Here is a 27,937-nt window from a genome sequence, read left to right as displayed (position 1 = left end):
GTAAGTCAAGCCAAAATGGACAAATTCAAGCATCCGGTGGCATCGGTGCTCTTGGGCATATTCGAGCAAGCTCATGGTTTAGGGATTCGACGCCGCAGAATAATAATAAAATACATGCCTCCCGCGAGTGGTGTCTTCCAGCCGATCCCGAAAGATTCCAGTCCTTTGCCGTCCACCCTTTCCGGACCTGCTGCTTCTCCCACCACTACTCCCGATGACCACTGCGAGGACGAACTCAACGAGTTGTGATGGTCCCGAAGACCGCTGGATGTTTCTGAGTGCCGGCGATGGTCTCCGCGCGAATGTTTGAACTTTTTCTTCTTGCGCTCGTTGCAGTTACCGGCCGATGACGCATGTTCTTCATGGGCAACACAATCGGGTATGGCTTCATCAGAATTACTCACATCCGGAGCGGACAACCGTTGTACGACCGAGTAGAAAACCAATGAGAAGCAGAACGCCATTACTTGTACCTCACCTTTGTGATAGCGATGCCCGATGGCAAGTTGGTGTACCCAGTGTTACTCACTAGGCGGGGCCAAGTCTACGCTTATGACAAATTATTTTCATGGTATTGTTTTGAAGATTACCTCTTTTCTATTTCCAAAACATTTTAACTCCTATCCAATTTGATTTGGGTCTGGTGTCCAGATAAACAAAATCTCAAAAAAGAACCACGACCGGTGTTAATTTCCAGATTAAAGACGAAACTGACGCTTCAAGATTCCAGAACGAAATCAACATATTTTTTGAATGGTAGCCTTTTACAACTTAACATTAAAAAGTGTACATCGATCTTGTTCAGCAGAAAAATAAATAAGCCAAATATAAACGTGAAACTAGACAACCAGACAGTTGAAACATGTGCAAATGTTAGAGATTTAGGAGTCATACTTGATTCTAAAATGACTTTCATCGAACATTACAACACGATGGAATTCAAAGCAACTAATATGCTCAACTTCATAAAACGATTCAGTTATAACTTAAAGGACCCCTATACATTGAAAACATTGTTCATAGCTTATGTTTGCTCTATTTTTGCCTTTCTTACTAAAGAAAGGTATAGGGTTTGCTTTTGGCTCCGACGCCAAATCAAGCTTCGTTCCCAAATCATTTCTCGAGAAATATTCATTCGAAAAATCTGCAAAAAATCATGGACGATCGATTTTCGACGCCCGATCGTTTGACAATGACAGAATTGGTATATCTTCAATATCCGATTTTTGGCGCTTAATTTACTGTAGAGCACGCGTGACGTCCGTGTGTGGTAAAAAAGTGCTCAATTTTGTGGTAGGGGGTTTCTCAGAGCCCACATTATGGATTTAAGCTCTCTTGGGCGCATTTGAAAGGGGATGTGCTGAACCTGAACCAGTTCCATACCAAATTTGAATTTATCCATTTTTTAAGGGCACTCGGAGTGTGTTTTCACCTGATCAGGCGGTTTTCAAATGAAAATTCGGTCGAAAATTGAAGTATTGAAATCGTTTATTTATCCAAAAAATTGCATTTTTCGAGCCCTACATCCTCCCAAATTTTCATCCATGTCGGTAATGTGGTTCTTGATTTACAGCTTGTGGACTAATTCACTGTGAGGGGGAAAAACCCCTAAAAAAGGTAAAAGCCAATTTTCACCAAATGCCAAAACTGTTCCTTTGGCATTTTATTAATTTTTTTTTCTCCATGTCATAATCTAGACCATAATCGAGGTTCTGAAACAAATTTGACCTCATTCGGATTTACCGTTCAGATTTAAGAAAATTTCCATTTTTGCCTTTCTTACTAAAGAAATATTCATTCGAAAAATCTGCAAAAAATCATGGACGATCGATTTTCGTCGACAAGTTGTCAAGTTGAGCTTCACATGCAGACGCGAGCAATGCTGGCGCGTGATGCTGGCGCGTATAGAGTTTTGATACTAGATTACCCCCTTTTAGTGCAAGTTGCTTTATCGATTGTCGTTCATCACACATCGCCTGTCATGATTATCTATGCTAAGCTTCAGTGAACGCAAACTAGACGCAAGCAGCTATCCGTTCTGAAGCCCCATGCTCATTCTTTTGCCATTTTTTTTGCTCATTCTGTATTTTGGTTCATCGTATCGGCTCCTTGGCAATGAACTCAGCGTATGAGTCAAGGTGGTTCATTCGGTACCTTTGCGTTTGTCGTAGTGAAGTCTCTCCGAGCGCTCAGTCGCAGTATGCTTCCCAATCCCAAAAACGCCTAAATGCATACTACATAATTTTCTGGCTTGCTTATTGAAAACTCACAGTTTTGCCTAACGCCTAAATGTCAGTTTAGTGAATTCCAGTAGGCGTTTCAAAGCTTTCAAAAACATTTATGCGGCTTTACCGTTACATCGTTCACAACACGGCAAATTCTCGGGTGCCAGTCATTTTGTAACCACTTTAACGCTCTGGAGCAAGACGGAATTGTTTTGTTTTCTCGTTAATTCTTGATATTTTGAAAAGTGCAAAAAACACTCATAGAATACGAACAATTTTGCGATAGGCAGAAAACATTACGAACATCGCAAATTGTGAGCTAATTCTCTGCCTCACAAATAATTTGTTCTGATTTAAAAAATCGAAAATGCTTGTGTGCGAACACAGCTTACACCCGGCCATGGCAAATGAGGCAAAAACCAGCGCTTTCCAGATTTATGAAAAAATCATGTTGAGTTTTGAATTGATTAATGAATAGACCATTCTTTATTTAGCTACTTCTTTCAAAAAAATTCAACTGCCGTTATCTTCCTTTTGTAAGAAAGGGTCTATCTCACCCCAGGTGGGATTAAATCGGGTTTTGAATATTGTAGCGTCGTGTGGAGTCCACACATCAAAACACACGAAACCCGTATTGAATCAGTGCAAAAACAATTTTTACTTTGCTCTTCGTAAACTAGGGTGGACATTGTTTCCCAGGGCTGAGCTGTAGGTTAGTCGAGGTTAGTCGTCGACTAACAAGTTCTATAACAAAAATGTCGCCCTTAGCAGGGCCCAAGAGAAACTTTGCATTTTGCAAATTTGCCAAGTTCCGATTTGTGCTGCGCCTTCTTGAAAAAGATAAAGCGCCTTCTCAGGAAGCAAAAAAAAAAAAAAGAGCCTAAGGGAGATCAGGGCTGAGCTGTAGGTTAGTCGAGTTTAGTCGTCGACTAACAAGTTCTTTAACAAAATTGTCGCCCTCCTTAAACCATTTGGCGCCCTTAGCAGAGCCCAAGAGAAACTTTGCATTTTGCAAATTTGCCAAGTTGCCGATTTGTTCTGCGCCTTCTGGAAAAAGATAAAGCGCTCCCTCAGGAAGCCCCAGGGTTCCCAAAATGACATTTTTGCAAATTAAAAAAAAAGAGCCTAAGGGAGAACAAAAGTTTAAAAAAATCAAACTGGCAAAACTGTAGCGATTTTTGTAGTGTGCCTTTTAAAAGTCCAGTTTTACGATGCTGTCCCATCACGCAACATTTTTATTTCAGGGGAAGCACAGGTACTTAATGGTTCATTCTGCATGATATTTCTTTGTAGGAAAATCAATTATCTTTCCAAATATTTAATAAGATTGGGAGGTTTCTTCTTTTATTTTGCCACTACAGCCAAAACTCTGGAAAAAACTTGGGATTTTTTTTTAAAGGAGCCGAAGAATCGGTCATTAGTTTTTCATGATTCGCTTCTTTTTATTTTTTTTATTTTTTCATTTCTAGAAGAGAATGCGGATGACGCATGCGACACTGCAGCACATATATTGGTTTGGCGAGTTAATACATCAAATGATGAGTTGTGCGAGATAACCAAATAATTAAGGTACGTTATGTTTCATAATTACCTACTTCAAGAAAATCAATGCAAATGGGCCAAAGCCGAAGCATAACCAACAATCTATCCTGCTTACGTTTGAGATACGTTCGTCTCGCTATTCATCCGCTCATCTAGCCGTGGCCGATACTTTTCCATTCTTTCCCGCAATTCTTTTAGCCTGTATCCTGGTTCTCCGAAGCACTTCAGAATACCATCAAAAATTTTGTTTTCATTTTGTCCAGTTTCGATTCGAGCGGAGTGTAATTTCTCGAGCAAACACAACTTCTTCCGGCGGACTGGGGGAACCGTTAATTTCACTGGGAGGGTCGGATGTATCGCAAGCAAGCCACTAAAACACTCAAGTTTCTATTCACTAATTTCTATTTAGCAACTAATTTTTATAACTAGCGATTAAACTTAAGGTTTCTTTCGAATCAACTCGCGATCGCGGCGGCGACTTCCGTCCGATCACTTCGGTTGCTTGCGACGAACTTGCTTGGTCCTCGACTCGACGCGCAGATAATTCTCGTCCGTGCTGTTCGCGCGCCAAAATCTCTCCTCTCGATCGTTGTCCTTTCGCCGTTGTCTCCTCTCTCGCTCTCGCACCGTCGTCAACGGCGCGCGGTTGCCAGCTTTGTCGTCGATCGCAGTAGCCGTGGGGTTGGACACTGCTCACTCGTAAAATGTTCTTCGGGCTGACAGCTTTCGGCTCGAACATCCTCCCCACCGGAAGCAGCTATAGAGTTATCTACGTGCGCATGTATTGCGTGTACGTACACGAAAAAAAGTGGGGTTAAATTTTGTACCGACCAGAAAAACAAATGGTGTGCTAGTGTGTGTGAGATCGGGCTTAGATAGCTACACAGAAAAAAATCAATTCTCAAAACCGTGAAGTCAGTTCACGATTATGAGAACCACGAAGGAATATATTCACGTTTATGGTGCAAATGCACCATACTCATGAATAAATTCCTTCGTGGATCTCACATTCATGAACTTAATTCACGATTACGGGAATTGATTTTTTCTGTGTATATACACACAAAGAAAAAATACTCTGAATTTAAAAAGATCGCTCGTTGGATTAAAAGTTCGCGTTGGTGAATATTCGTAGAAAGTTCAAACTTTTCAATTTAAAAGTTGGAAAGTTTTTGATACTACCATGCATTTATGGAACAAAATCGTTGTATCGATAAAAGTGTTTTACTTTTAATTGGAAAAGAAACCTTTTATAGCAAGAATAAACAACATTTAATACTACAGTGTTAATTTCAGAAAAATGTGCTTGATTCTAGGCTTGATTTTATATTTATTTTTAAAAGTTTTAAACAGTATGTTAAATAAGACATTTTGTTAATGTATTTAACGCTTCTGGCCAAAATCCAAGTCCAAGCTGTACCGATGTACGCCACCGGTCACTTCCGAAGCCCCAAGCTGGACGGTTCCAGACGGACGTTTCGACGCGCGCGGCAAAGTTGAAACTAATGGCTTGGCCAGCGTAGCACGAGACTCGACTTGGGTAATCCCAGGGTCGGCAAACTACTAGGTGATTCAAGGGAGATGGTGATCGAACAGAAAAACACGACGGATTCAATTTTCACTTTCAGCACTTTATTTTTGTTTCTGTAAGTGTGGGTGTGGGTGTGTTTAGTGTGGGTTGTTGGGGGCTAACGTACCGTTACAAGCTCAGCCGATGATCGCGCTCCGGCGATGTTACGGGCCGGCAGAGGAGCTCCAGCTCCACTCTGCGGCGTCGGTCCTACTGGGGGGGGGGGGGGGCTGGCTGACGGGCTGCTTGATCCGGTCTTCGTCGCCGGTGCAGCGGTTCTTCTCCGGACTCCTTCGCCGGATGTTGTTCTGGACGACCAGCGGGCGTTGCTGGCTTCGTTCGGGCAGGCGTCTTCCCTCCTTGACGAATCGGCACGCTCCGGAGTCCACCGATTCGAGCGTGCCGAGAGGGGTCCCTCCTTGACGATGAAGGCCAGCGGCCTGAGGGTTGTCGTCCTTTACGGGGAGGCGCCAGACAACAGGGGGTGGTCCTACGACGATTAGACGTAGGCAGAGCGCGACGCGACTTATACTGCCTAGGCCGACCAATCCGGGTGAACGCGCGCTCACGGAACCTCCTGGTCCCGCACTTCCGCGTGAAGGCAGTTGGCAACCTTCACTCCAACGAGCGCGAACTGTCCACTCGGACGCCTGTAGATTAAAAGAGGCCGATCCTCCCCAGATCGGCGCTTTTATTGTTGATCCCAAGTCCAGGATTTCCCCATCCATTTTCCCGCTCTGTCGCATGGGCGCTGCCATGCTGCCCCATCGGGAAATAGATGGACATCGGCTTCACTTACAGCGGCACGCTTCACCCCTTTCCAACTGTCAAGTGTGGTGAATGTGTAATAAAAATACTGAAGCGAAGCATGAATTCGTTAAGGATTGTGACCAACGGTTACACTATCCACTACCCCGGCGAAAAAATGTGAAGGCACGAAGTGAATGAACATTTTTTTAAGCGAAATGCATTTCCAAAATCGTTTTCAGCACTCCTCGGGTTCGCAGACTTGTGTAAGTGGTCACTTGTTTATGTACAAGCCTCATTGTAGGCACATTTCTGCGTGTCCTAGTGACAATCAATCTCAAAGTTTATTGAAATTATTCAAAATATTGAAAAAGTTGGCATAGCAAACAAATACAAATAAATAAATTAAAATTTAGACATGCACTACAATTTAAAATAAATTATTAAAAAGAATCCCAAAATATTAGTAGACAACTCTATTTACAATTTTACATAAGCGTTCTTCAACGACTTCAACTTCCATGGACTATGCGCATTTAATCCAATTTTAGATCACATTCGATCATATTCGGAAGTTCACCACAAGGGTTCATTCCTGACGGGTCAACTGTCTGACAGTTCCCGAAACGTCTCTAATCTGTCAAAGGTCAGCATATCGCATTGTTTACATTGCGTATATGTGAAAGTGTATTCAGGTGAAAATTTACTCACACGTTCGGTATAAATGTGTTGAAAATTGGCCGAAAATTCAACGAAAGGACAAGGTAAGTGTAATGCATTACAAACATAACGAAAATCTTCTATTTTAGGGTAATTTTGACTAGTATTGGTGGGCCACAGAGGGCAAAATAGTGCGTGGAAGATCGCTGCCAGGAACGCAGTCTTTTTCTAAAGACTGGCCTGCAGGAGTCCACTGAAAATCCCGGGATTCACCATGATAGCCATCTTGACGCGCAAGATCAGCTACAGGTAAGAAATTTTTGTGTACACATTAAAATTTTTAATCGATAATTAAGATCAATAAAATTTTGTTAGGTCGACTGATCCCCTCACCACTACACCACCAGCCGCGCTCAGACCGAGGGTTATTAATTTTCGCCCCTTGGTCATCCACGAACTGGCCCGTTGGGCTATGGATCATCGATAACAATGGTGAGTAGTTTAGGTTCATTACAACACCATAAACATATGCCATCTTGCCGCTCCCTCCTGTTCACGAAGGTGGGGTTCTCCACCCACACATTTTTTAGGGGAGAGTGGCTAAGACTAACACACACTAATCCCTCTTGCATATAGTTCAACTCTTGAAAAATATTACAGGATTATGTTTTGTACTTTATTATTCATAACTAATTCATTATTTTCTCGTTTCTTTCCAGATATCGTCCACCTTTCGTTTATGCGTTCGGTGAGGCCGGGTAATCCAGATCAGCTGACTTGGTCCAGGGTAGTGGGACATCGCCCGAAGAATCCCTAGCACCCAAGTCGGTGCCGATCGTGGCCACAACTTCACCAACGGAACCATACTAAGTGTCGACGGATATTAGGATTAAGAAACTAGAAAAGAAAAAGTTTAAATAAAGATTTTATGTGGGGCTTTCCCCTATTCTTGCTTGTTATTACTCCATGAAGGAAACAAGACTTCTTTTGATCACCTGCCAGGTATGACATCGTCACAGAGCTGGGTCCACGGCAATTCTGGTTCAACTGTTCCGCTTTTGGCCACCTCCCGGGCAAGACTCCGCCTGCTATCCGGTTCTTCGGTGCCTAGGATTAAGATTTGGATAGCCTCACAGGACTTACTCATCGCCTAATTTGTCGGCTCAATCCAGAAGGTAATTATTTAGTATTTTCAGGTGCGATTACCTCTCCAGGGATGACGTCACTTGTCAAATGCCTGGGTCTACAGTAACTAGTGGGTTCACATTCGGTTTACATTCCTCTATTAATCTCCTAATCTGCCGCCGGTTTGTATTCGCCGGTGCGGTACAGACTCTTGACCTGCTAATGGTCGTAAATTAAGATTTTCCTCTCAACACTACTGCTGGAGAGGACTCGACTGACGATCGTTATGATCGGGTACCAATCAGTCGCACTTTCTTCCCTACTGTTCTTGTATTGTATTGTTGTGTGTGTTGGAGGAATAGTGTGGTAGTCAAAATATAATTTAATTGCTCGTCAAGTCCAAACAATGAACACGAAAGAGACGAGACAAAATAAATAACACTGAATGCTGCTGCATGATTGTCGTGTATTAGACACATAAGGACGTTATTCACAGTATGTACAAGCAGCATAAAGTTCTAAAACTCGCTGCTGACCAAAATCAACGAACTAAGTCGTGCCAAAAACGATTTTGGAAAGCGCGCAAGATCCTCTTTTGAACAGGATCGTGAAGGACCGCGGCTTAAGTGCAATCTTCACAAATTTTTCGCTAGGGTAAGTGGACAGTGACCAACCGAGTTTACTCGGATTCCTGCCACCTCCCGTTGGAAAAATCCTTAGATTTTTCTGCTCGATTCCACCCACCCTGATCACCTTTCGCGGATTTGAGCTGGGCGCCAATTGAAACTAATGGCTTGGCCAGCGTAGCACGAGACTCGACTTGGGTAATCCCAGGGTCGGCAAACTACTAGGTGATTCAAGGGAGATGGTGATCGAACAGAAAAACACGACGGATTCAATTTTCACTTTCAGCACTTTATTTTTGTTTCTGTAAGTGTGGGTGTGGGTGTGTTTAGTGTGGGTTGTTGGGGGCTAACGTACCGTTACAAGCTCAGCCGATGATCGCGCTCCGGCGATGTTACGGGCCGGCAGAGGAGCTCCAGCTCCACTCTGCGGCGTCGGTCCTACTGGGGGCTGGCTGACGGGCTGCTTGATCCGGTCTTCGTCGCCGGTGCAGCGGTTCTTCTCCGGACTCCTTCGCCGGATGTTGTTCTGGACGACCAGCGGGCGTTGCTGGCTTCGTTCGGGCAGGCGTCTTCCCTCCTTGACGAATCGGCACGCTCCGGAGTCCACCGATTCGAGCGTGCCGAGAGGGGTCCCTCCTTGACGATGAAGGCCAGCGGCCTGAGGGTTGTCGTCCTTTACGGTTATGGCGCGGGGAGGCGCCAGACGACGGGGGTGGTCCTACGACGATTAGACGTAGGCAGAGCGCGACGCGACTTATACTGCCTAGGCCGACCAATCCGGGTGAACGCGCGCTCACGGAACCTCCTGGTCCCGCACTTCCGCGTGAAGGCAGTTGGCAACCTTCACTCCAACGAGCGCGAACTGTCCACTCGGACGCCTGTAGATTAAAAGAGGCCGATCCTCCCCAGATCGGCGCTTTTATTGTTGATCCCAAGTCCAGGATTTCCCATCCATTTTCCCGCTCTGTCGCATGGGCGCTGCCATGCTGCCCCATCGGGAAATAGATGGACATCGGCTTCACTTACAGCGGCACGCTTCACCCCTTTCCAACTGTCAAGTGTGGTGAATGTGTAATAAAAATACTGAAGCGAAGCATGAATTCGTTAAGGATTGTGACCAACGGTTACAAAGTAGAGAACAGGATGGTCACGTTGCCGGCCTTCATCAGGACAGGTTTGAAGAAGTTGGCTGTAGATTCGGCAAGGGTGATCGACGTTTCCTGGCTGGAAAGTGAAGTGCCTGAACGGGGAGTTCCCGATTCTGGAAGCGCATCCGGAAGATTGGGTTGATGAGGCCCTCGGAACGGAATTCGATTTCGAGCACTTCACCCGAGCAGGGGTAAATAATACGGGAATACCATATTTTGGTATTACTTGGCATAATAACAAATACCAAAATGTGCCCTTGGTTGCCCAGTAATAGATGGTATAATACCATGCAATCATACCAAAAAACTATTTGGGGAAGACCAAAGCAATACCAAAACGTGCCATTCCAAGGGCAATTGAATACCAGACAAAACACAACTTTCCGGGTAAATAAAAATCTCATTGGACAAAAAACAATGAAAATTCTCAATAGGATTACAGCTGGAATTCAATTTGGCTAATGGGATTGCAATGAGAAATGGGTAGAATTTTGATGCTATATTTAAATCCTTCGAACAGGCAGGAAAACGAAGTCTTGCTTTGGAGAGCCAAAAAATATCAGGTAAAGAAAACTAGAGGAATACTGGAATCGAACTCATGACAGGTAAGGTGCAGACACCATTTTAGCTACCCGTTTACCAACTGAGCTATCAACGCTTGTTGAAAACGAGCTGCTGCTGCATCAACATGTTTTAGCTGCAGGCAAAAATATCAGGAAATTCAAAGAAAGAGAAACAAACTAAACCAGAACGAGAAAGGCTATAGCCCAGGCAGCGTGGAATTTTTCGTGGGATATTCGAGGATGCATGATTCCAACTGAACAGGATTCGACACAAATCCAATATTAAAAGGATTTTAGAACGAAGTTCGAATACCACATGCATACCAACATTTTGGTATTGAAAGAGTTATTTCATCAAATTAACAAAGATTGACATTATTTTTTTGAGTTTATCGATTTTGACGAAAAATGCAAACAATGTTAAGTAAAATCCATTCTAATATTTTAAATTTTTCACGTTCTACCTATTGTTTTTCTTATCATTTTCAAATGTATCAGCATACTTTTAAGAATGTTAAACATCATTTCAAATAGATTTTTTATTGAATCACCATTATTTTATAATATTTTTATTTAAAATATCTTTATAATACCAATGTATGGTATTCCCTAATTTATAAAGATCATTAAATGACTTTTTGAGACCAAAATAAAATAGTTGGCTTTAATTTGGAGTAGATTTGCGTTTGTCAAAATTCGAGATTTTCCTAAAATTTGCCCAATAACAAAACAATACCAAAATTTGGTATAATACCAATGATTGGTATTAATTTACACTTTAGACATTTTTTCAAGGGCTCTCGAAAACCAAAACTTGGTATTGATACCATTGAATGGTATTATTTTGCATTTCCCTTGTTATTTACCCATGCTCGGGCATCCTCCTTCGAGAATGACACAATTTTTTTCGGCACGCTGTCCAGGGTTCATTCGGCTGGAGCTGCGCCGTCGCGAGATGAGCATTTGTAGACGGTTATTTGCTAAAAGAGATGGAAGTAAGTGAAGTTGGCAAACCACTGTACACATTCTCATTACTCAAAGGTGTTGTAAACTGCCGGCACCGAGTGCAACATCCGCTCTGGCTACCTCCAATTATCCCGCTTCTCGTCGTCCTCCTCTTCGTCGGCTCCTTCTCCTCACCGTGAAAATCACCTGTCTCGTACTTGTCCAAAAACCGGATGTTTATCTTCTTCAACGCAATCTCGTTGTTCACGCAACTCTTCGGCAGCACCATCTCCTAGATGATCTCGTTACAGTCCTCGCGGGAATTGACCTTCAATCACCAATCCCGGGCCACCACCACCGAATACAACCGGTGCGAATCCACATTCCTACCTCCCATCCTAAAAAAACAAACAAAATCAATCACAAGCCCCATAAAACACCCAAGCTTTCTTCTTACCCATTCCGGTCGTGGAACAGCTGCAGTTCCTGCAGGAAGCTCGCCTTGTCCTTTTTGAGCATTTCATGTCGTCTTGCACTCGCACCACTCTCCTTCGAAGGCGTTCCTCTGCTGCTGTTTGGCTCACGAAGGTTTTCCCGAGCATGGGTAAATAACAAGGGAAATGCGTAATAATACCTTTCTCTGGTACTACTTACTTTACTTTACTTTATCAGCAACAGGTCTATCGACCCAACGCTGAACTAATCGAAGATTTCCAGGATGCTCGATCTTGGGCCGCTCGTCTCCAGTCGCCTACAATGTTGGCCGCTCTTGCATCTTCGTCGACTGCACACAGCCAACGCGTACGAGGCCTTCCACGAAGCCGACGACCGCGTCCAGGTTCGCTGCTGAATATCGTTTTAGCCGCCCGCTCGTCCGACATTCTGGCTACATGTCCAGCCCACTTCAGCCTGTCGTGCTTGATGACTTTTACGATATCAGCATGTTTGTAGTCTTGGTACAACTCGAAATTCATGCGCCTGCGCCACCGGTCTCCTACTTGCTTGCCGCCGAAGATAGAACGCAGGATTCTCCGCTCAAAGACCCCAAGTGCTCTCTGGTCAGCCTCCTTTAGCGTCCACGACTCGTGACCGTAAAGAGCTACAGGGAGTATCAAGGTCCTGTACAGCGTGATTTTCGTAGGCGTCCTTAGGCTGCGGGACCTTAGCTGGCTACGAAGACCGTAGAAGGCCCTGTTTGCAGCACTAATCCGCCGTTTCACTTCGCAGCTCACATCGTTGTCGCACGTCACAAGTGTACCAAGATATACAAACTCATCCACCACCTCATATCTTTCTCCATCTATTTCCACCTCCGAAACACCATCACCTGCACTGCCACGCGCTCTGCCAGCAACCAGATACTTGGTCTTGGCAGTGTTGATGGTCAGTCCGATCTTCGCAGCTTCTCGCTTGAAAGGGACGAACGCCTCCTCCACTGAACGACGGTCGATACCAATGATGTCGATGTCGTCAGCGTATCCAAGCAGCATGTGCGATTTAGTGATGAGTGTTCCGTTTCTTTGCACGCCTGCCCTTCGAGCAGCACCCTCCAACGCTATGATGAACAGTAAGTTCGAGAGAGCATCGCCCTGCTTCAATCCATCCAACGTAACGAAAGCTTCTGATGTCTCGTTAGCTATTCGCACGCTTGATTTTGCTCCGTCGAGCGTTGCACGAATCAGTCTTATTAGCTTCGCCGGAAAGCCGTGTTCTAGCATAATTTTCCAAAGTTCGTTTCTGTTGACTGAATCGTACGCCGCCTTGAAGTCGATGAACAAATGGTGTGTTTGCAGGTTGTACTCCCGGAACTTGTCGAGGATTTGTCGCAGAGTGAACATCTGGTCCGTCGTTGACCGACCCGCTCGAAAACCGCACTGGTATTCGCCGACAAAGGTCTCGGTCAACGGTCTCAGCTTGCTCCACAGGATTCGGGATAGTACTTTGTACGCTGAGTTGAGGATTGTGATGCCTCGATAGTTGGCACAATCGAGTCTTTGCCCTTTCTTGTAGATTGGGGTGATGAGCCCGTCTAACCAGTCGGTCGGAAGCTGTTCTTCGCACCAAATTCGCTGGACGATTTGGTGCAGAATCTCGATCATCCGCGCGCTCCCGTGCTTGAAAAGTTCGGCCGGAAGTCCGTCCTTTCCCGCGGATTTCGCGTTCTTGAGCTCCTTTACGGCTTTTTCCACGTCCTCCAACGTAGGCGGGTCCACAGCTATTCCATCATCCTCAACGTTCATCCTGTCCTCGACGACTCCCTCTCGCATCTCACCGTTCAACAGCTGTTGAAAGTGCTCCTTCCACCTGGCCGCTACCGCTGTCTTATCTGTCAACAGGTTACCTTCCCGGTCGTTGCACATAACAGGGGAAGGCGTCGCTTTCTTTCTTACACCGTTGACAGTTGCATAAAACCTCCGCTTATCGTTCGCGTTGTATTGTGCTTGAGCTTCGGCAAGTACTCTCTCGTCGTACTCCCGTTCTTTTCGGCGGTGGGTTCGTTTCTCAGCTCTTCGCAGCTCGCTGTATCGCTCACAGTTTCGGCGCGTACCCTTCACCAGCATACGCTTCCTGGCCTCGTTCTTCTCGTCCGTCACTCGCTGGCACTCTGCATCGAACCACCCTTTGGGTTTGCGTCCTCTGGTCGTGCCGATCACTTCGGTAGCCGTTGTGTTGACGATGCTCTGGAGGGCTCCCCATTGCTCGTCCAGGTTACCCGTAGGCGCGTCCTCGTTGATCCGCTCGTCGAGCTTCCGACTGTACTCTGCAGCAACGTCGCTGCTCGCGAGGCGCTGGACGTTCAACCGCGCTATCCTCGCCGTCCGCGGGGTCAGCACGTTCGACAGCCTAGCTCGGATCTTGCACGCTACCAGGAAGTGATCAGAGTCGATGTTCGGTCCTCTGTACGATCGGATGTCCATCACGTCCGAGAAGTGTCGACCATCCACCAAAACGTGATCGATTTGCGTGCACGATTCGCCATTCGGGTGGCGCCAGGTGTGCTTCCGAATGTTCATGCGCGCAAAGAAGGTGCTACAGATAGCCATTCCTCTGGCTGCGGCGAAATTGACCAAACGGAGGCCGTTGTCATTCGTGCGAGGATGAAGGCTCTCCTTGCCGATGACAGGATGGAAGAAGGCTTCCTTCCGACCTGCGCGTTTGCGTCTCCGATGACTATCTTCACATCGTGTCTTGGGCACTCTCCATAGGTCTTGTCGAGACGCTCGTAGAAAGCGTCTTTATCGTCATCGGGCTTGTCGTTCGTCGGCGCGTAGATGTTGATCAGGCTGTAGTTGAAGAATTTGCCCTTTATTCTCAACACGCAGATCCGGTCATTCACCACCTTCCACTTGATGACTCGGTTCTTCTGATCCCCAATCACTACGAACCCGACTCCGTGCATCGCCTTTTCGCCGCCACTGTAGTAGATGTGGTACTTGAAAGAGGTGTTGGCGATGGGGTCCACCGCCGTGAATTCTCGCTCTCCATGACCGGGCCATCGAACTTCCTGGATGGTGGCCACATGCACGTTCAGCTTGTGCAGCTCCCGGGCAAGAAGGCCAGCACGTGCAGGATCTTGGAGAGTTCGAACGTTCCAAGTACCGAGTTTCCAATCGTTGTCCTTTTTACATCGCCTGGTCTGATGCCGATTTATCCGTCCTGAATTTCTTCTTTCGTTTTTCTGAGTTGGTGTTTCGCTTCGGTATGCCGCCTAACCAGGGCTGCGAATACCTAGTCTCGGGGTGGGGCTGCCACCTTGCAGCTTCCGGGACCCAGCTGCGGTTTTCTCTCGACACCGTAACGGGGGCTTTTGTCTCGAAGCTTAACGGTACAGCTACACCCTCCGAAGAGGGTGGAGCCCCCCTTACCCTGTCAGCATACTACCATAGTTCCCACCGGGGTTGGTTACCCGATCTCTCCAATGGTTACTAGTATCCCGGCCAGCGCCGCGGGGAGGCCAGGGTATCGGAGTTACTGAACAAGAGGCTAAAGGACCACTTGGTGGGTCTATTTTATACCTCCGGTACTCGAAGCACCTATGGTACGCGTTGTCCAGTCGTTCGCTGACCTTTCTCTGGTATCAATACGAAATTTTGGTATTCCTGGACCCTTTAAAATTTTTCTTAAGGATTATGCAAGAGCAAAATGTGGTATCATACCAATTTAAGGTATTGTTTTGATATTACAAAATTGCAGAATTTGTCAATGGTCGAACACCACATTTTGGTATTCTTTTGGTATTACAGTATTTTATCAAATTCCTCTGAAACTATGGGAAAATTTTGACCAATTTTGACAAAATAATTAATTTTGCGCTAAAATGATGTCTCAAAGCGAATGCTTTAATTGAAAACCGGAAATTTCAAACTTGATTTTAAACATTTTTGATATACCCCCTACAGAAATTAATTGAAATTGTGGAAAATTTTCTAAGTCAGGATGCCACATTTTGGTATTATTTTGGTATTGAAAGGTTTCATCAATTTTCTCTGAAACTATGGGATTTTTTTTACCAATTTGGACAAGATAATAAATTTTGCGCTAAAATGACTTGAAAAAAAAATATTAAAGCTGGTTTTAACATTTTTTGATAAACCCATTACGATTTTTTTTTAAATTGTTCAAATGTTTAAACTAACCAAATACTTTGAAAAACGAGTCAATCGAAAGATTATTGAATTTAGGTGAATTTCAATCCAGTTTCATTTTAATAACACTTATTTTTCAATCTTGTTATTTTTCAGAAGCTTCAAGAACTTCAAGCACAGGCCGTTCATCAATGACAAATGCATTCGGTGTGGTGAAGAATATCACTAAGAACAACATGGAATCATCAGGTGAGTAGATTTGGCTGTTGCATGCCAGGGATTCTGCTGTTCCGTGCCAGGGATTCTGCAACGCGGTGTTTCATCTGAATTGCAGTGGCGCCAAAACGGAGCTGCTGAAGGAGATTGCTGCACACCGCCAGATCTTCTGGCTCTGCCGTTCTTGCACAACCCTTATGACGGACTTGCGCCATCGTCGCTCTGTCCAATGCGCATTTGAGGCTGGCCAGGAACTATCGCTGAGCCACCACAATCGCATAGTGGAGCAGCTCAAGTCGGAAATCCTGTCTGAGTTGAAATCTGAGTTAAGCTCAAACTTTGCCAAGCTTATTGCGTCAAACTCGTTGACCCCTAGGTCTGCCGGTCAAGGTGCGGGTGGTTCACGTGGCACAGGATCGCGCCGTCTTTTGATAACAATCCAGCGCCACCCCAGTGCCGAATCCCTTGCCACCGAAGGATGACGTCGGCAAACATGGAGGACTTGCCGATGGCGTTCTAAAGGATGATGCAGACGGGAATGGAATAGCTGCCAGCGTCGAAGACCGCTTCTGGCTGTATCTATCCCGCGTCTCCCGAAGAGTGAATGAGGAACAAATTACTAAGCTCGCCGTCGATCGCCTTGGAGTCAATGACATCAAAGTGAAAATGCTGGTTGCCAAAGGTAAAGATGTCAGCAGAATGAAGTTCATCTCATTCAAAGTTGGCATGCACGTCGACTTGAAGGACAGGGCTCTCGATTCTAACACGTGGCCTCGCGGTCTTGTGATCCGAGAATTTGAAGAGCGCTCCGGAGATTTTTTTTGGGAGCCGACAAACGCGATCAACCAGACTCAGCAGAATCCGCCTCCTCCTCCTGCCCAACCTGCACCAACAAAACCGTTAACGCCGAAAGCCACGCCAAAGTCAACGCCGAAACCAACACCAAAGTTAACGTCGAAGTCAACCCCGAAATCTACGCCGGACACGGAGCTGACCCAAAAGGATACGGAACCAACTTCGCCTGCGAGTCACAGTGGTTCACCTATGGATCACGAGACAGACTAACGAACACACTCAGATCAACACCCTCACTTCCGCAACAGTCTTCAGTTCAACATCTATCAGCTTCATCACCAGGACGCGCCGTAGAAAGCATTATGAGAGCCCCTCGACTGTCCGACGCCACCGCACCCTCGCCCAGCTACCGCACGAGAAGCCCAGCTAGTCGCAGCCATCAGAGACGTCCTGGTGCTGGTGTCGGTGTTGGGGGAGGGGTCTCTCAAACGGCACCCCTCGGCAAGTATCCTTCTCAATTGCAAGTTTCTCTACCTGATGCCTGCCCAACTTACAGTTCGAGTCTCATCACGTCGTCCTCGACTCGGACTGCAAACGCTTCACCGCCAGCTCAAGCCATCCAGTCTTCGCCAGGACGCTCCGTAGAAAGCATTATGAGAGCCCCTCGCCTGCCCGACGCCACCACGTCCTCATTCAGCTACCGCACGAGAAGTCCAGCTGGTTGCAGCCACCAGAGCCGTCCTGGTGCTGGTGTCGGTGTTGGGGGAGAGGTCTCTCAACCGGTGCTCTTCGGCAAGTACCCTTTTCAATCGCAACGTGTCCTACCTGATGCCAGTCCCACTCACAGATCTTGTCCATCCACGTCGACCTCGACGCGGACTGCAAACGCTTCACCGCTGCCAGCCCAAGCCATCCAGTCTTCGCCAGGACGCACCGTAGAAAGCATTATGAGAGCCCCTCGCCTGCCCAACGCCACCACGTCCTCATTCAGCTACCGCACGAGAAGTCCAGCTGGTTGCAGCCATCAGAGCCGTCCTGGTGCTGGTGTCGGTGTTGGGGGAGGGGTCTCTCAACCGGTGCTCTTCGGCAAGTACCAATTCAGCACGTCTCATACCAGCCCTGACGCTCGTTCAGATTTCAGCGCTACTGTACCGCCGTCGACTTTTGTAACTCTTGCTGCACCGGGGTGCGTGTACCACGGCACTATGGAAGACCTTGGTTCCGCGAATTCCGGCATGCCTGCTGCATTGACTGCATCTGATCCAGCTTCTGCGTCGTCAGAGCGTGGTTTTTTGAACGTGTACTATCAAAACGTGCGAGGCTTAAGGACAAAGACAAATTCCGTGCTGTTAGCCCTTAGTTCCTGTGATTACGACGTCATCATCTTTACGGAGACGTGGCTGGTACCGGGGATTAAAAACTCCGAGTTTGCTGCGGGATATGACATTTTTCGTTGCGACCGAAGTGCAGAAACATCATCACTTCTACGCGGGGGAGGTGTACTGGTTGCGGTCAAAACAGGACGGAACTGCAAAGACGTCGAACTCGTGGGTTGTGGCAGCCTGGAACAAATCGCTGTCCGTATTGTTCTACCACATCAGGCACTTTTCATCTGCTGTATCTACATTCGACCAGCAAGTAACATCGATGTGTACCAGCTCCACACGGGCGCTGTGCAGCAAATTCTCGGCATGGCGGGAGTAAGAGATTTGGTTCTGGTCGTCGGCGATTATAACCTTCCGGCGCTAACCTGGTTCTTTGATGACGATACGCACAGCTTTCTCCCAATCAACGCATCGGCAGAACAGGAGGTTTTGCTGTTGGAATCGATGCTCTCCTGCGGACTTCTGCAAATCAACAATCTGGCGAGTGCACACGGAAATCTTCTTGACTTGGCATTCGTGAGTGATGCGACTGCTGCTGAACTCATCGATCCGCCATGTCCTCTTTTAAAACCAGACGCTCATCATAAGCCAATACTTTTAAAACTGGATTATGATCACGGTGGCAATGACGACCTTGATGATGCAGATGAAATCTTCGATTTCAACCAGTGTGACTATGCCCTCCTGAACGAGAGAATATCCGCCGTGGACTGGGACACTCTGCTTGACACTTCCTCGGTAGATGAATCTACTGCAAACTTCTATGAAAGGCTCAATTCCATCCTACACGAAGTCGTTCCGAAGAAAATCCGTCGAATGAGCCACCGATACAAGCTGCCGTGGTGGAACGATGAACTACGAACGCTCAGAAACCGCTTACGCAAGGCAACATCTCGATACATGGAATCAAAGACAGCATGGGACAAGGTGACGGTGCAAAACATCGAGGACGAATACAACGCGCTGAACCAAGAAAGCTTTCGATCCTACATCAACAACACACAAAGGAGTCTAAAGAGCGATCCATCGAAGTTTTGGAGTTACGTGAACAGCCGGAAAAACGCCAATCGAACTCCAACAGACGTTTCGTACCGCGATTTGAACTCAACATCTCCAGCCATCGCCGCCAACTTCTTCGCTGATTTCTTCAAGTCGGTGCACAGTTCTGATGCAATTCCACCCCGCGACCACGAATTTGAATATGTACCAACTCACCATCTGCCGCTGCCGCTTCCGGTGCTCAACGACGAGGAAACTCTGAAGGCGCTTTCGGGAGTGGACGGAGCTAAAGGACCAGGTCCGGATGGAATTCCACCGTCGCTGATCAAAGCCTGTGCTCTCACCGTTCCAGTTAAGAGGATTTTCAACGATTCTCTTCGAATCCCGCGATGTGGAAAGTGGCGTCAATCACTCCGATTCATAAATCAGGGAGCACCAAGAAAGTCGAGAACTACCGACCGATATCGATCCTGAACTGTCTTGCCAAGGTTCTGGAGAAGATTGTGTATGATAGGCTGTACGCGGTGGTGCGTCCGATCATTTCGGATGATCAGCACGGATTCATGCAGAAACGTTCAACAACAACCAACCTCCTAACATTTGTACACTCAACTGTAAATGCCCTTGAATCCGGTGAACAGGTTGACGCCATCTACATAGATTTCGAGAAAGCCTTCGACAAGGTACCTCACGCACTCACCGTTCGAAAGCTCCGCAAGCTCGGTCTTCCTGCTTGGATCACCAACTGGCTGCTTTCGTACCTGACGAATCGGAAAGCTTTTGTCAATCTTCGAATCGCCCGTTCCAGCACATTTGACATTCCTCTGGCGTCCCACAAGGCAGCCACCTCGGCCCACTCATTTTCATTTTCTTTGTGAACGAAATATGTGCGCTTACAAATTCTAACACATTGATGTACGCTGATGACCTGAAACTGTTCCGCTCGGTGAAGAACAACGTCGACTGCTGCTCGCTACAGATGGACGTCAATGCGCTCCTGCACTGGTGCGAGTCAAATGGAATGAAGGTACACGTGAAGAAGTGCAAGGTTATCTCGTTCAGTCGTTCAAGGAACCCTCTGCGATTTGACTACACGATGGGCGATGGGTGTCCTTTAGATCGTGTAAACTCTATCCGGGACCTAGGCGTGACCGTGGATCGTAAAATGAAGTTCAACGAACACATCGCTTTGACAACTGGAAAGGCTTTTGCGATGCTAGGCTTCCTGAAGCGCAACACCGCCCACTTCGACGACCCGTTTGCTTTGAAAGTGCTGTACGCGTCGCTGGTCAGGAGCGTCCTGGAGTATGCTGCGGTTGTTTGGGCACCGTACCACGTAACGCTGGCTGCGCGGATTGAACGAGTCCAGCGTGCCTTCGTGAGGTTTGCCTTGCGCAAGCTGCCATGGAATAACCCGCTGATCCTGCCATCGTACGAAGGACGCTGCTTGCTGTTTAGGCTGCAGTCACTTGCCGAGCGTCGAACCCTGATGCAGCGTCTTTTCGTATTCGATCTGCTGCGCGGCAACATCGACTGCCGCAGCATCCGCAACAACGTACGCTTCAATGAACCGGCTCGCCAAGGACTCAGAGGGAACGCCCCTGCTGTGGATTCCGAGACATATATTTGACTATGGTTATAATAACCCGCTAGATGTTTGTTTCCGTCAATTTAATGAAATCTGCTCTTGTTTTGATTATGTCGTGTCCAAAACTGTGTTTAAAACTAGAATAAGTTAATGTTAGTTTTTTAAGATTATACAGCCTGAGCATTTTAGATGGAGGCGGTGAAATAAATAAATATTATCATATGGATCATTTCCGTTTATTCACTAACTGCAACTGTTGCACTAAAAATGGAATGAAAATACCAAATTTAGGTAAATACCAGCGACCAAAATGTGCTCTTGGTTGCCCAGTAATAGATGGTAAAATACCATCAAATCATACCAAAATCATGTATGTGGAAGACCACAGGAATACCAAAGTATGTTTTTCCAAGGGCGCGGGAATACCTAAAATTAAAACCATGGCAATACCAAGTTTTGGTATTCAAGCAATGTTCAAAAATCCAGGAGACCTCAACTTGGTATTGAAATGATTTTATTTTGTGGTATTATTTTACCTTTGGAATAACATGGTTTGGTATTGTTGTGCCCTTCCACATACAAGATTTTGGTATGATTTCATGGTATTTTACCATCTATTACTGGGCAACCAAGGGCACATTTTGGTCGCTGTTATTTGCCCAAGTAATACCAAAATTTGGTATTCCCGTGTTATTTACCCCTGCTCGGGATCCGCGTCCGATTCCTGGCTGCTGCCTAGAATCACCAGCACCACCGGACCCACCAAAGTGTTTGTTTACATTTGGAACTTAGTCGTACACGGTTACACGAGAACGTCAAAATGAAAGAAATTCTACAGTCGTATTAAAAGTTAAGACTTTTAAATAAGTTAGTAAGGAGATTTTCAAAAACTTTAGCAGTAAAAGTTTTCATATTTTAAACAAGAAAAAAACTTTCCCTTAAGCTAATTTTAGCAACTTTTTAAATAAAAAATAAGTTACATTTGTCATTACGGTAATTTTTTTTTTGTGTGTAGTCTCTGCGTTGTCCAAAATCGGCAGCGGTGCCAGCTTGTGGATCGGCCGCTTCAATATTTCGGAATGTGTTCGCAAGTCGACGACTCGAACCATATTGTCCGGACCCGGGTAAGTTTCGGTAACCACTCCGAGTCTCCACGATTGAGGTGGCAAGTTGTCCTCCTTGATCATGGTGCATTTTCCCCAAGCTTGAAGCTCTACCAGATACTCCCGTGACCAGCGCTTCCAAAAGTTGCCACGGAGCACCTGGACGTACTGCCAGCGGGAGAGTCGATTCGTAGGAATCTCCTCGTAGGTTGGCTCTGGTATTGCCGTCAGAGCAGGGTAGCAAATTCCGTCATTGTGAGTAACGCAGTGTTGCACACCTTCTTCAGGATCGTCTTGGTGCTCCTGACTCCTGCTTCCCAAATTCCTCCCATGTGCGGTGCGCCAAGAGAGGATCATACTCCATTGAATCTCGCTCGGCTGGCAAAACTCAAAAATCTTTCTCTCCGTCAGCTGATCCTGGAACAGCTTGTACAGGTCGTGTAACTCGTGCTTGCATCGACGAAGTTCGTCCCGTTATCAGAAAACAGCTCCTCGGGTAGACCACGGCGGGACACGAACCGTAGGGCCAGCATGTCAGTTCTCTTGGTGGATGCATCTGACCAGGTTTTGCACCAGCGTGTTGTGCTGCGGCAGTATCCACTGGTGTTTGAAGGCGCGGGCGACCGCCCACGCGCAATAACCCTCGATGCTGGCTATATCGGCGGCAAACTCCAGGTCTTGCACCGCCCGTACAATCGCCTTCAGCGACTGTCGCATCTCTGGGATCGTCAGGTATCTTCCCACGATCCTCTTCTCCTTGACATTCTCCTTGCAGTTGCGGCAGAACCGCACGACGTAGGCAAAGATGCGCTGCAGCTCTCGAAACAATTCGATCCTCTCGAACGTTGGTTGAAATGTTTCGTACTGGATGGCCGCGCCTAGGGACAACTTGGTCAATTAGTTAACAATAGTTTGTTAACATGTTTATATTTCGTCAATAGTTTAACGCGACCTTACCTTGTATTTTGCAACCTTGATCCAAAAAGACGACATCTCTTGGTTATGGCCTGGGTACAGAATAGTGGTTCGCAAAACGGCCTCAATTTAGAACTGTCAAAGCGGAACCAATTTACTGTTCGCAAAATGATAGCAAGAAGTGGCAAGTATTGTGTTCGATCTATAATTTATTTTGAGGAATAAAAAAAGTTGATGGCGTCGAGCTATTGAGGTATTCAAAGTCAACATATTTTATGAAAAAAAAAAACGGATATTTTAAGAAGAGGGATGAAATCGCGATTGGCATAATTCGTCGCTAACATTTTTTGGGTTTCACGCAAAACCAATGTTAATGACTCGTTTTGAAATATTAGCGAAGAATTATTAATAACTATGAATGGCACCTGCCAAATACTATTGAATAATCTTACTCCGATATTATCACTACCATTAAAAGATACATAATCTCGGAACTTCTATTCGGTTGCTCTTCTGATTCACAAAATTCCACCCACTTCTGACATAATTTTTCATCTAGTGGAAAGCAAATAGGCATCTTTTGGCCGCCCATCGTTTAGACTACAAACAAAAAAAGTGCGAAGCACTTAATTTTTTAGCGAAAACTTTAACATTAACAGATCCAAAAAGTTTCGAAACAATTCACATGAGCAGCAAAAAATATGTCACGCTTGAGCTTGAGCATAGCCTTCTACTTTGTTTATGTTTACAGCTGTAGTGCAGTTGTATTAGTGGGGAGCAATGGGGAGCTTTCGAAAATCACGTTACGCATTCTGTCTATTCAGCACCCAGGTTATGGCCTGCCCGGACCAGAACCCGCTGGAGGCAACTATGGGTTTGGTGCCACTGTTCGAAACTGACATGTACGAGCATGCGTACTATTTGCTGAGCAAGAACCTGCGTCCCAACTAAGTCGATGCCATCTGGGACGTGGCAACTGGTAGAGTCGGCATGAAATCCAGAAATAATGTTAGAAAGTAAACTTTTAATTTGTATTTGTATTTTATTTTTCAAAAATATACTGAAGGTACAACCTTTTTTGTATACATTGACTTATATGATAAGGACCTTATGTTTCATTAAAACTAAAACTAACAACTAAATTAAAAACTAAAACGAAATAAACTAAAGAAATAAAAATGTCGATCACACGAAAAATTACTTGTTTGAGTAGAATTCGGTAATAAATTTAAGACTGATTATCAGCTGTGTATGTAGTTATAAAAGAGTGTGTAATACAAGGCATTGCTTAATCAAAAACCAAAACAAGACTCAAATTGAATTTTTTAAATGCTCTTTACACCTACGCTTGAATTCACTTAATAAAAATATAGATTTTAAATTATGCGGCAAATCATTCCACAAACGTGCGCCTCGATCTGTGAATGAATTTCCCATAAAGTTAGTGTGGTGAACTGGTATTATAAAATTATTTGTGCGATTTGAACGACTGAAAACTAAACTTTCGAAAAGATATTGCGGCTCTTTGAAATTTATAAGTTTGAATAAAAATAACAATAATTGAAACTGATAGAACTTGCTCAAAGACAAATCAAAAATTGACCTTTGAAATTGTGTAACATGATCGAATCTCCTTAAATTGTAGATAAAACGGATACAACTGTTGAAGCAAACTTGTAGGTGTCTTTCAGTGTCAACATTCATTTTAGAAAATATAACATTACCGTAAATGAAATGAGGCATTAATAGTGTGTGTACTAGCTTTATTTTAGTGTCAATTGATAATGTGTGTCTATGGCAATTTAGAGTTCGAAGAGTTGAATAGACCTTTTTCTTTATTAGAGATACATGATCATCCCATGTAAGATGTTTGTTCATTTTAATACCTAAGTTCAAGCATTCATCAACTATTTCTACATTTTCATTGTCGATTTGAATAGGAGGTAAGTGAGGAAGAACTGTATTCTGACGGGAAAAAATTAATGCTTTTGTTTTTGAAGTATTTAAAACAAGTCCATTATCCTTACAGTAACGATAAATAGCAGATAAATCAGAGTTTATTAGAGATATTTTGTTAGAAAGCTGATCAACTGGGCAAGAAAGGTAAATCTGTGTATCATCGGCAAAAGATTGTTTATTACAATGAGTTATAAAACTAGGCCAATCGTTAACGGATAATGTATACGCCAACGGACCAAAAACGGATCCTTGCGGTACACCCTTTTTTTTGTGGACCTAAACTGAGATCGGACTCCGTTAATTTGAACTAATTGCGAACGGTCGCTCAGGAACATAAGATTACAAGCTTCACTAGAAAATTGAAATTGTTCTTTGAGTTTATCTATAAATATTCTGTGGTCAATCAAATCAAAGGCTTTAGTGAAGTCCTATAAGATAAGTACTGTAACATAGTTAGAATCAAATGCTGCATATATATCCCGGCAAACTTTTGTAATAATGGTGGATGTACACGGAAAGAAGGTTTATCGTGAATCTTACTAAATTTCGGTTAAAAATCCTAAAAAAATTGGTTGTTTTTTCAACCACCATTTTTTTTAGCTGGAAATCCTAAAAATAAATCCTGGATTTGACAGCTGGATCCAGGTCCTAAAAATGATAAATCCAGCTAATTTTTAGTAAATTTTACTAATTTGCAAGCTGGAAAAATGCTGTCAGTCTCAAAAGCTGTATGTTTTGAGAAGGTCTGTTAGCTATTTTAGCTAGATTTTATGGTAGTCTAGGAAGTTTTATAGTCAGCCCAGCAAGTTTTTAGGCTGTTTCAACTAGTTTTTTTGGAATCATTCTCAAAATTTTCCATTGATGGCTGCGAAGCCAGGTATTTTCACACATCTTTTTAGCTAGTTTAGCTAACTTTGCCACTTTTCTTGGTAGGTTGTTTTGGTTGGAATAGCTAATTTTTCCACTATTTCTACAAGTTTTCTTCCAAAAGCCTCCGTTGCTGCTTGCAAAGCACGCATTATTCACCCAGCCTTTTGGCTGATTTAGCTCGTTTCTTTTTTGTTCTTGCTTCGTTTTTCGGTAAGTCCAGCTAATTTTTCGACTGTTTTAACTGGTAATTTCGAAATCATTTTAAAAATCCCTTGCTGCCTGTAAAGTTGTTTTATATTTTCAAAAAGACTTTTTGCTGGTGTAGCATGATTTTCCGCTATTCTTGGTACGTTTTTTGGTAGTCCAGCAAGTTTTTTGGATGTTTCAATAGTTTCCAGGCTTTTTAAACTATGTTATAGTTGATCATCCTTATAGTATGTTATTCTGTTGACAAATTAAAAAAAAATGCAGTAATACAATAATACAAAAATACAAAAATACAAAAATACAAAAATACAAAAATACAAAAATACAAAAATACAAAAATACAAAAATACAAAAATACAAAAATACAAAAATACAAAAATACAAAAATACAAAAATACAAAATACAAAAATACAAAAATACAAAAATACAAAAATACAAAAATACAAAAATACAAAAATACAAAAATACAAAAATACAAAAATACAAAAATACAAAAATACAAAATACAAAAATACAAAAATACAAAATACAAAATACAAAAATACAAAAATACAAAAATACAAAAATACAAAAATACAAAAATACAAAAATACAAAAATACAAAAATACAAAAATACAAAAATACAAAAATACAAAAATACAAAAATACAAAAATACAAAAATACAAAAATACAAAAATACAAAAATACAAAAATACAAAATACAAAAATACAAAAATACAAAATACAAAAATACAAAAATACAAAAATACAAAAATACAAAAATACAAAAATACAAAATACAAAAATACAAAAATACAAAATACAAAATACAAAAATACAAAAATACAAAAATACAAAAATACAAAAATACAAAAATACAAAAATACAAAATACAAAAATACAAAATACAAAAATACAAAATACAAAAATACAAAAATACAAAAATACAAAAATACAAAAATACAAAATACAAAAATACAAAAATAAAAAATACAAAAATACAAAATACAAAAATACAAAAATACAAAAATACAAAAATACAAAAATACAAAAATACAAAATACAAAATACAAAAATACAAAAATACAAAAATACAAAATACAAAATACAAAAATACAAAATACAAAAATACAAAAATACAAAATACAAAAATACAAAAATACAAAATACAAAAATACAAAATACAAAAATACAAAAATACAAAAATACAAAAATACAAAAATACAAAAATACAAAATACAAAAATACAAAAATACAAAAATACAAAAATACAAAATACAAAAATACAAAAATACAAAATACAAAAATACAAAAATACAAAAATAAAAATACAAAAATACAAAAATACAAAATACAAAAATACAAAATACAAAAATACAAAAATACAAAAATACAAAAATACAAAAATACAAAAATACAAAAATACAAAAATACAAAAATACAAAAATACAAAAATACAAAATACAAAAATACAAAAATACAAAAATACAAAATACAAAAATACAAAATACAAAAATACAAAAATACAAAAATACAAAAATACAAAAATACAAAATACAAAAATACAAAAATACAAAAATACAAAATACAAAATACAAAAATACAAAATACAAAAATACAAAAATACAAAAATACAAAAATACAAAAATACAAAATACAAAATACAAAAATACAAAAATACAAAAATACAAAAATACAAAATACAAAAATACAAAAATACAAAAATACAAAATACAAAAATACAAAATACAAAAATACAAAAATACAAAAATACAAAAATACAAAAATACAAAATACAAAAATACAAAATACAAAAAAAATACAAAATACAAAAATACAAAATATAAAAATACAAAAATACAAAAATACAAAAATACAAAAACAAAAAATACAAAATACAAAAATACAAAATACAAAAATACAAAATACAAAAATACAAAAATACAAAATACAAAATACAAAATACAAAAATACAAAATACAAAAATACAAAATACAAAAATACAAAAATACAAAAATACAAAAATACAAAAATACAAAAATACAAAAATACAAAAATACAAAAATACAAAAATACAAAAATACAAAAATACAAAAATACAAAAACAAAAATACAAAAATACAAAAATACAAAATACAAAATACAAAAATACAAAAATACAAAAATACAAAAATACAAAAA

General features: G+C 42.7%; 1 protein-coding gene and 1 long non-coding RNA gene across 6 annotated transcripts in view; both read left to right on the top strand.

Moving 5' to 3' along the window:
* Positions 1 to 27,937, top strand: part of LOC119770216 (JNK-interacting protein 3) — a 427,739-nt gene that overhangs the window by 382,620 nt on the left and 17,182 nt on the right. The window contains exon 11 of one of the 5 annotated variants that reach the window (XM_038264657.1): positions 3,695 to 3,794. The exons of the other annotated variants lie outside the window; for them this stretch is intronic. Within the exon in view, the coding sequence (XP_038120585.1) occupies positions 3,695 to 3,789 (95 nt within the window). The 3' untranslated portion in view covers positions 3,790 to 3,794. The remainder of the gene's footprint in view (positions 1 to 3,694; positions 3,795 to 27,937) is intronic. 5 annotated transcript variants of the gene reach the window in all.
* Positions 5,559 to 7,475, top strand: LOC119770221. The gene is made up of 4 exons (XR_005278721.1): positions 5,559 to 6,779; positions 6,894 to 7,053; positions 7,120 to 7,236; positions 7,464 to 7,475. It is a non-coding gene; the product is annotated as an uncharacterized LOC119770221 (long non-coding RNA).

The sequence above is a fragment of the Culex quinquefasciatus genome, chromosome 3 (assembly GCF_015732765.1).
Source record: "Culex quinquefasciatus strain JHB chromosome 3, VPISU_Cqui_1.0_pri_paternal, whole genome shotgun sequence".
In the NCBI taxonomy this organism is placed as follows: Eukaryota; Metazoa; Arthropoda; class Insecta; order Diptera; family Culicidae; genus Culex; species Culex quinquefasciatus.
The sequence above is the reverse complement of the archived record's forward strand: the minus strand, read 5'-3'. Positions and strand labels throughout refer to the sequence as shown.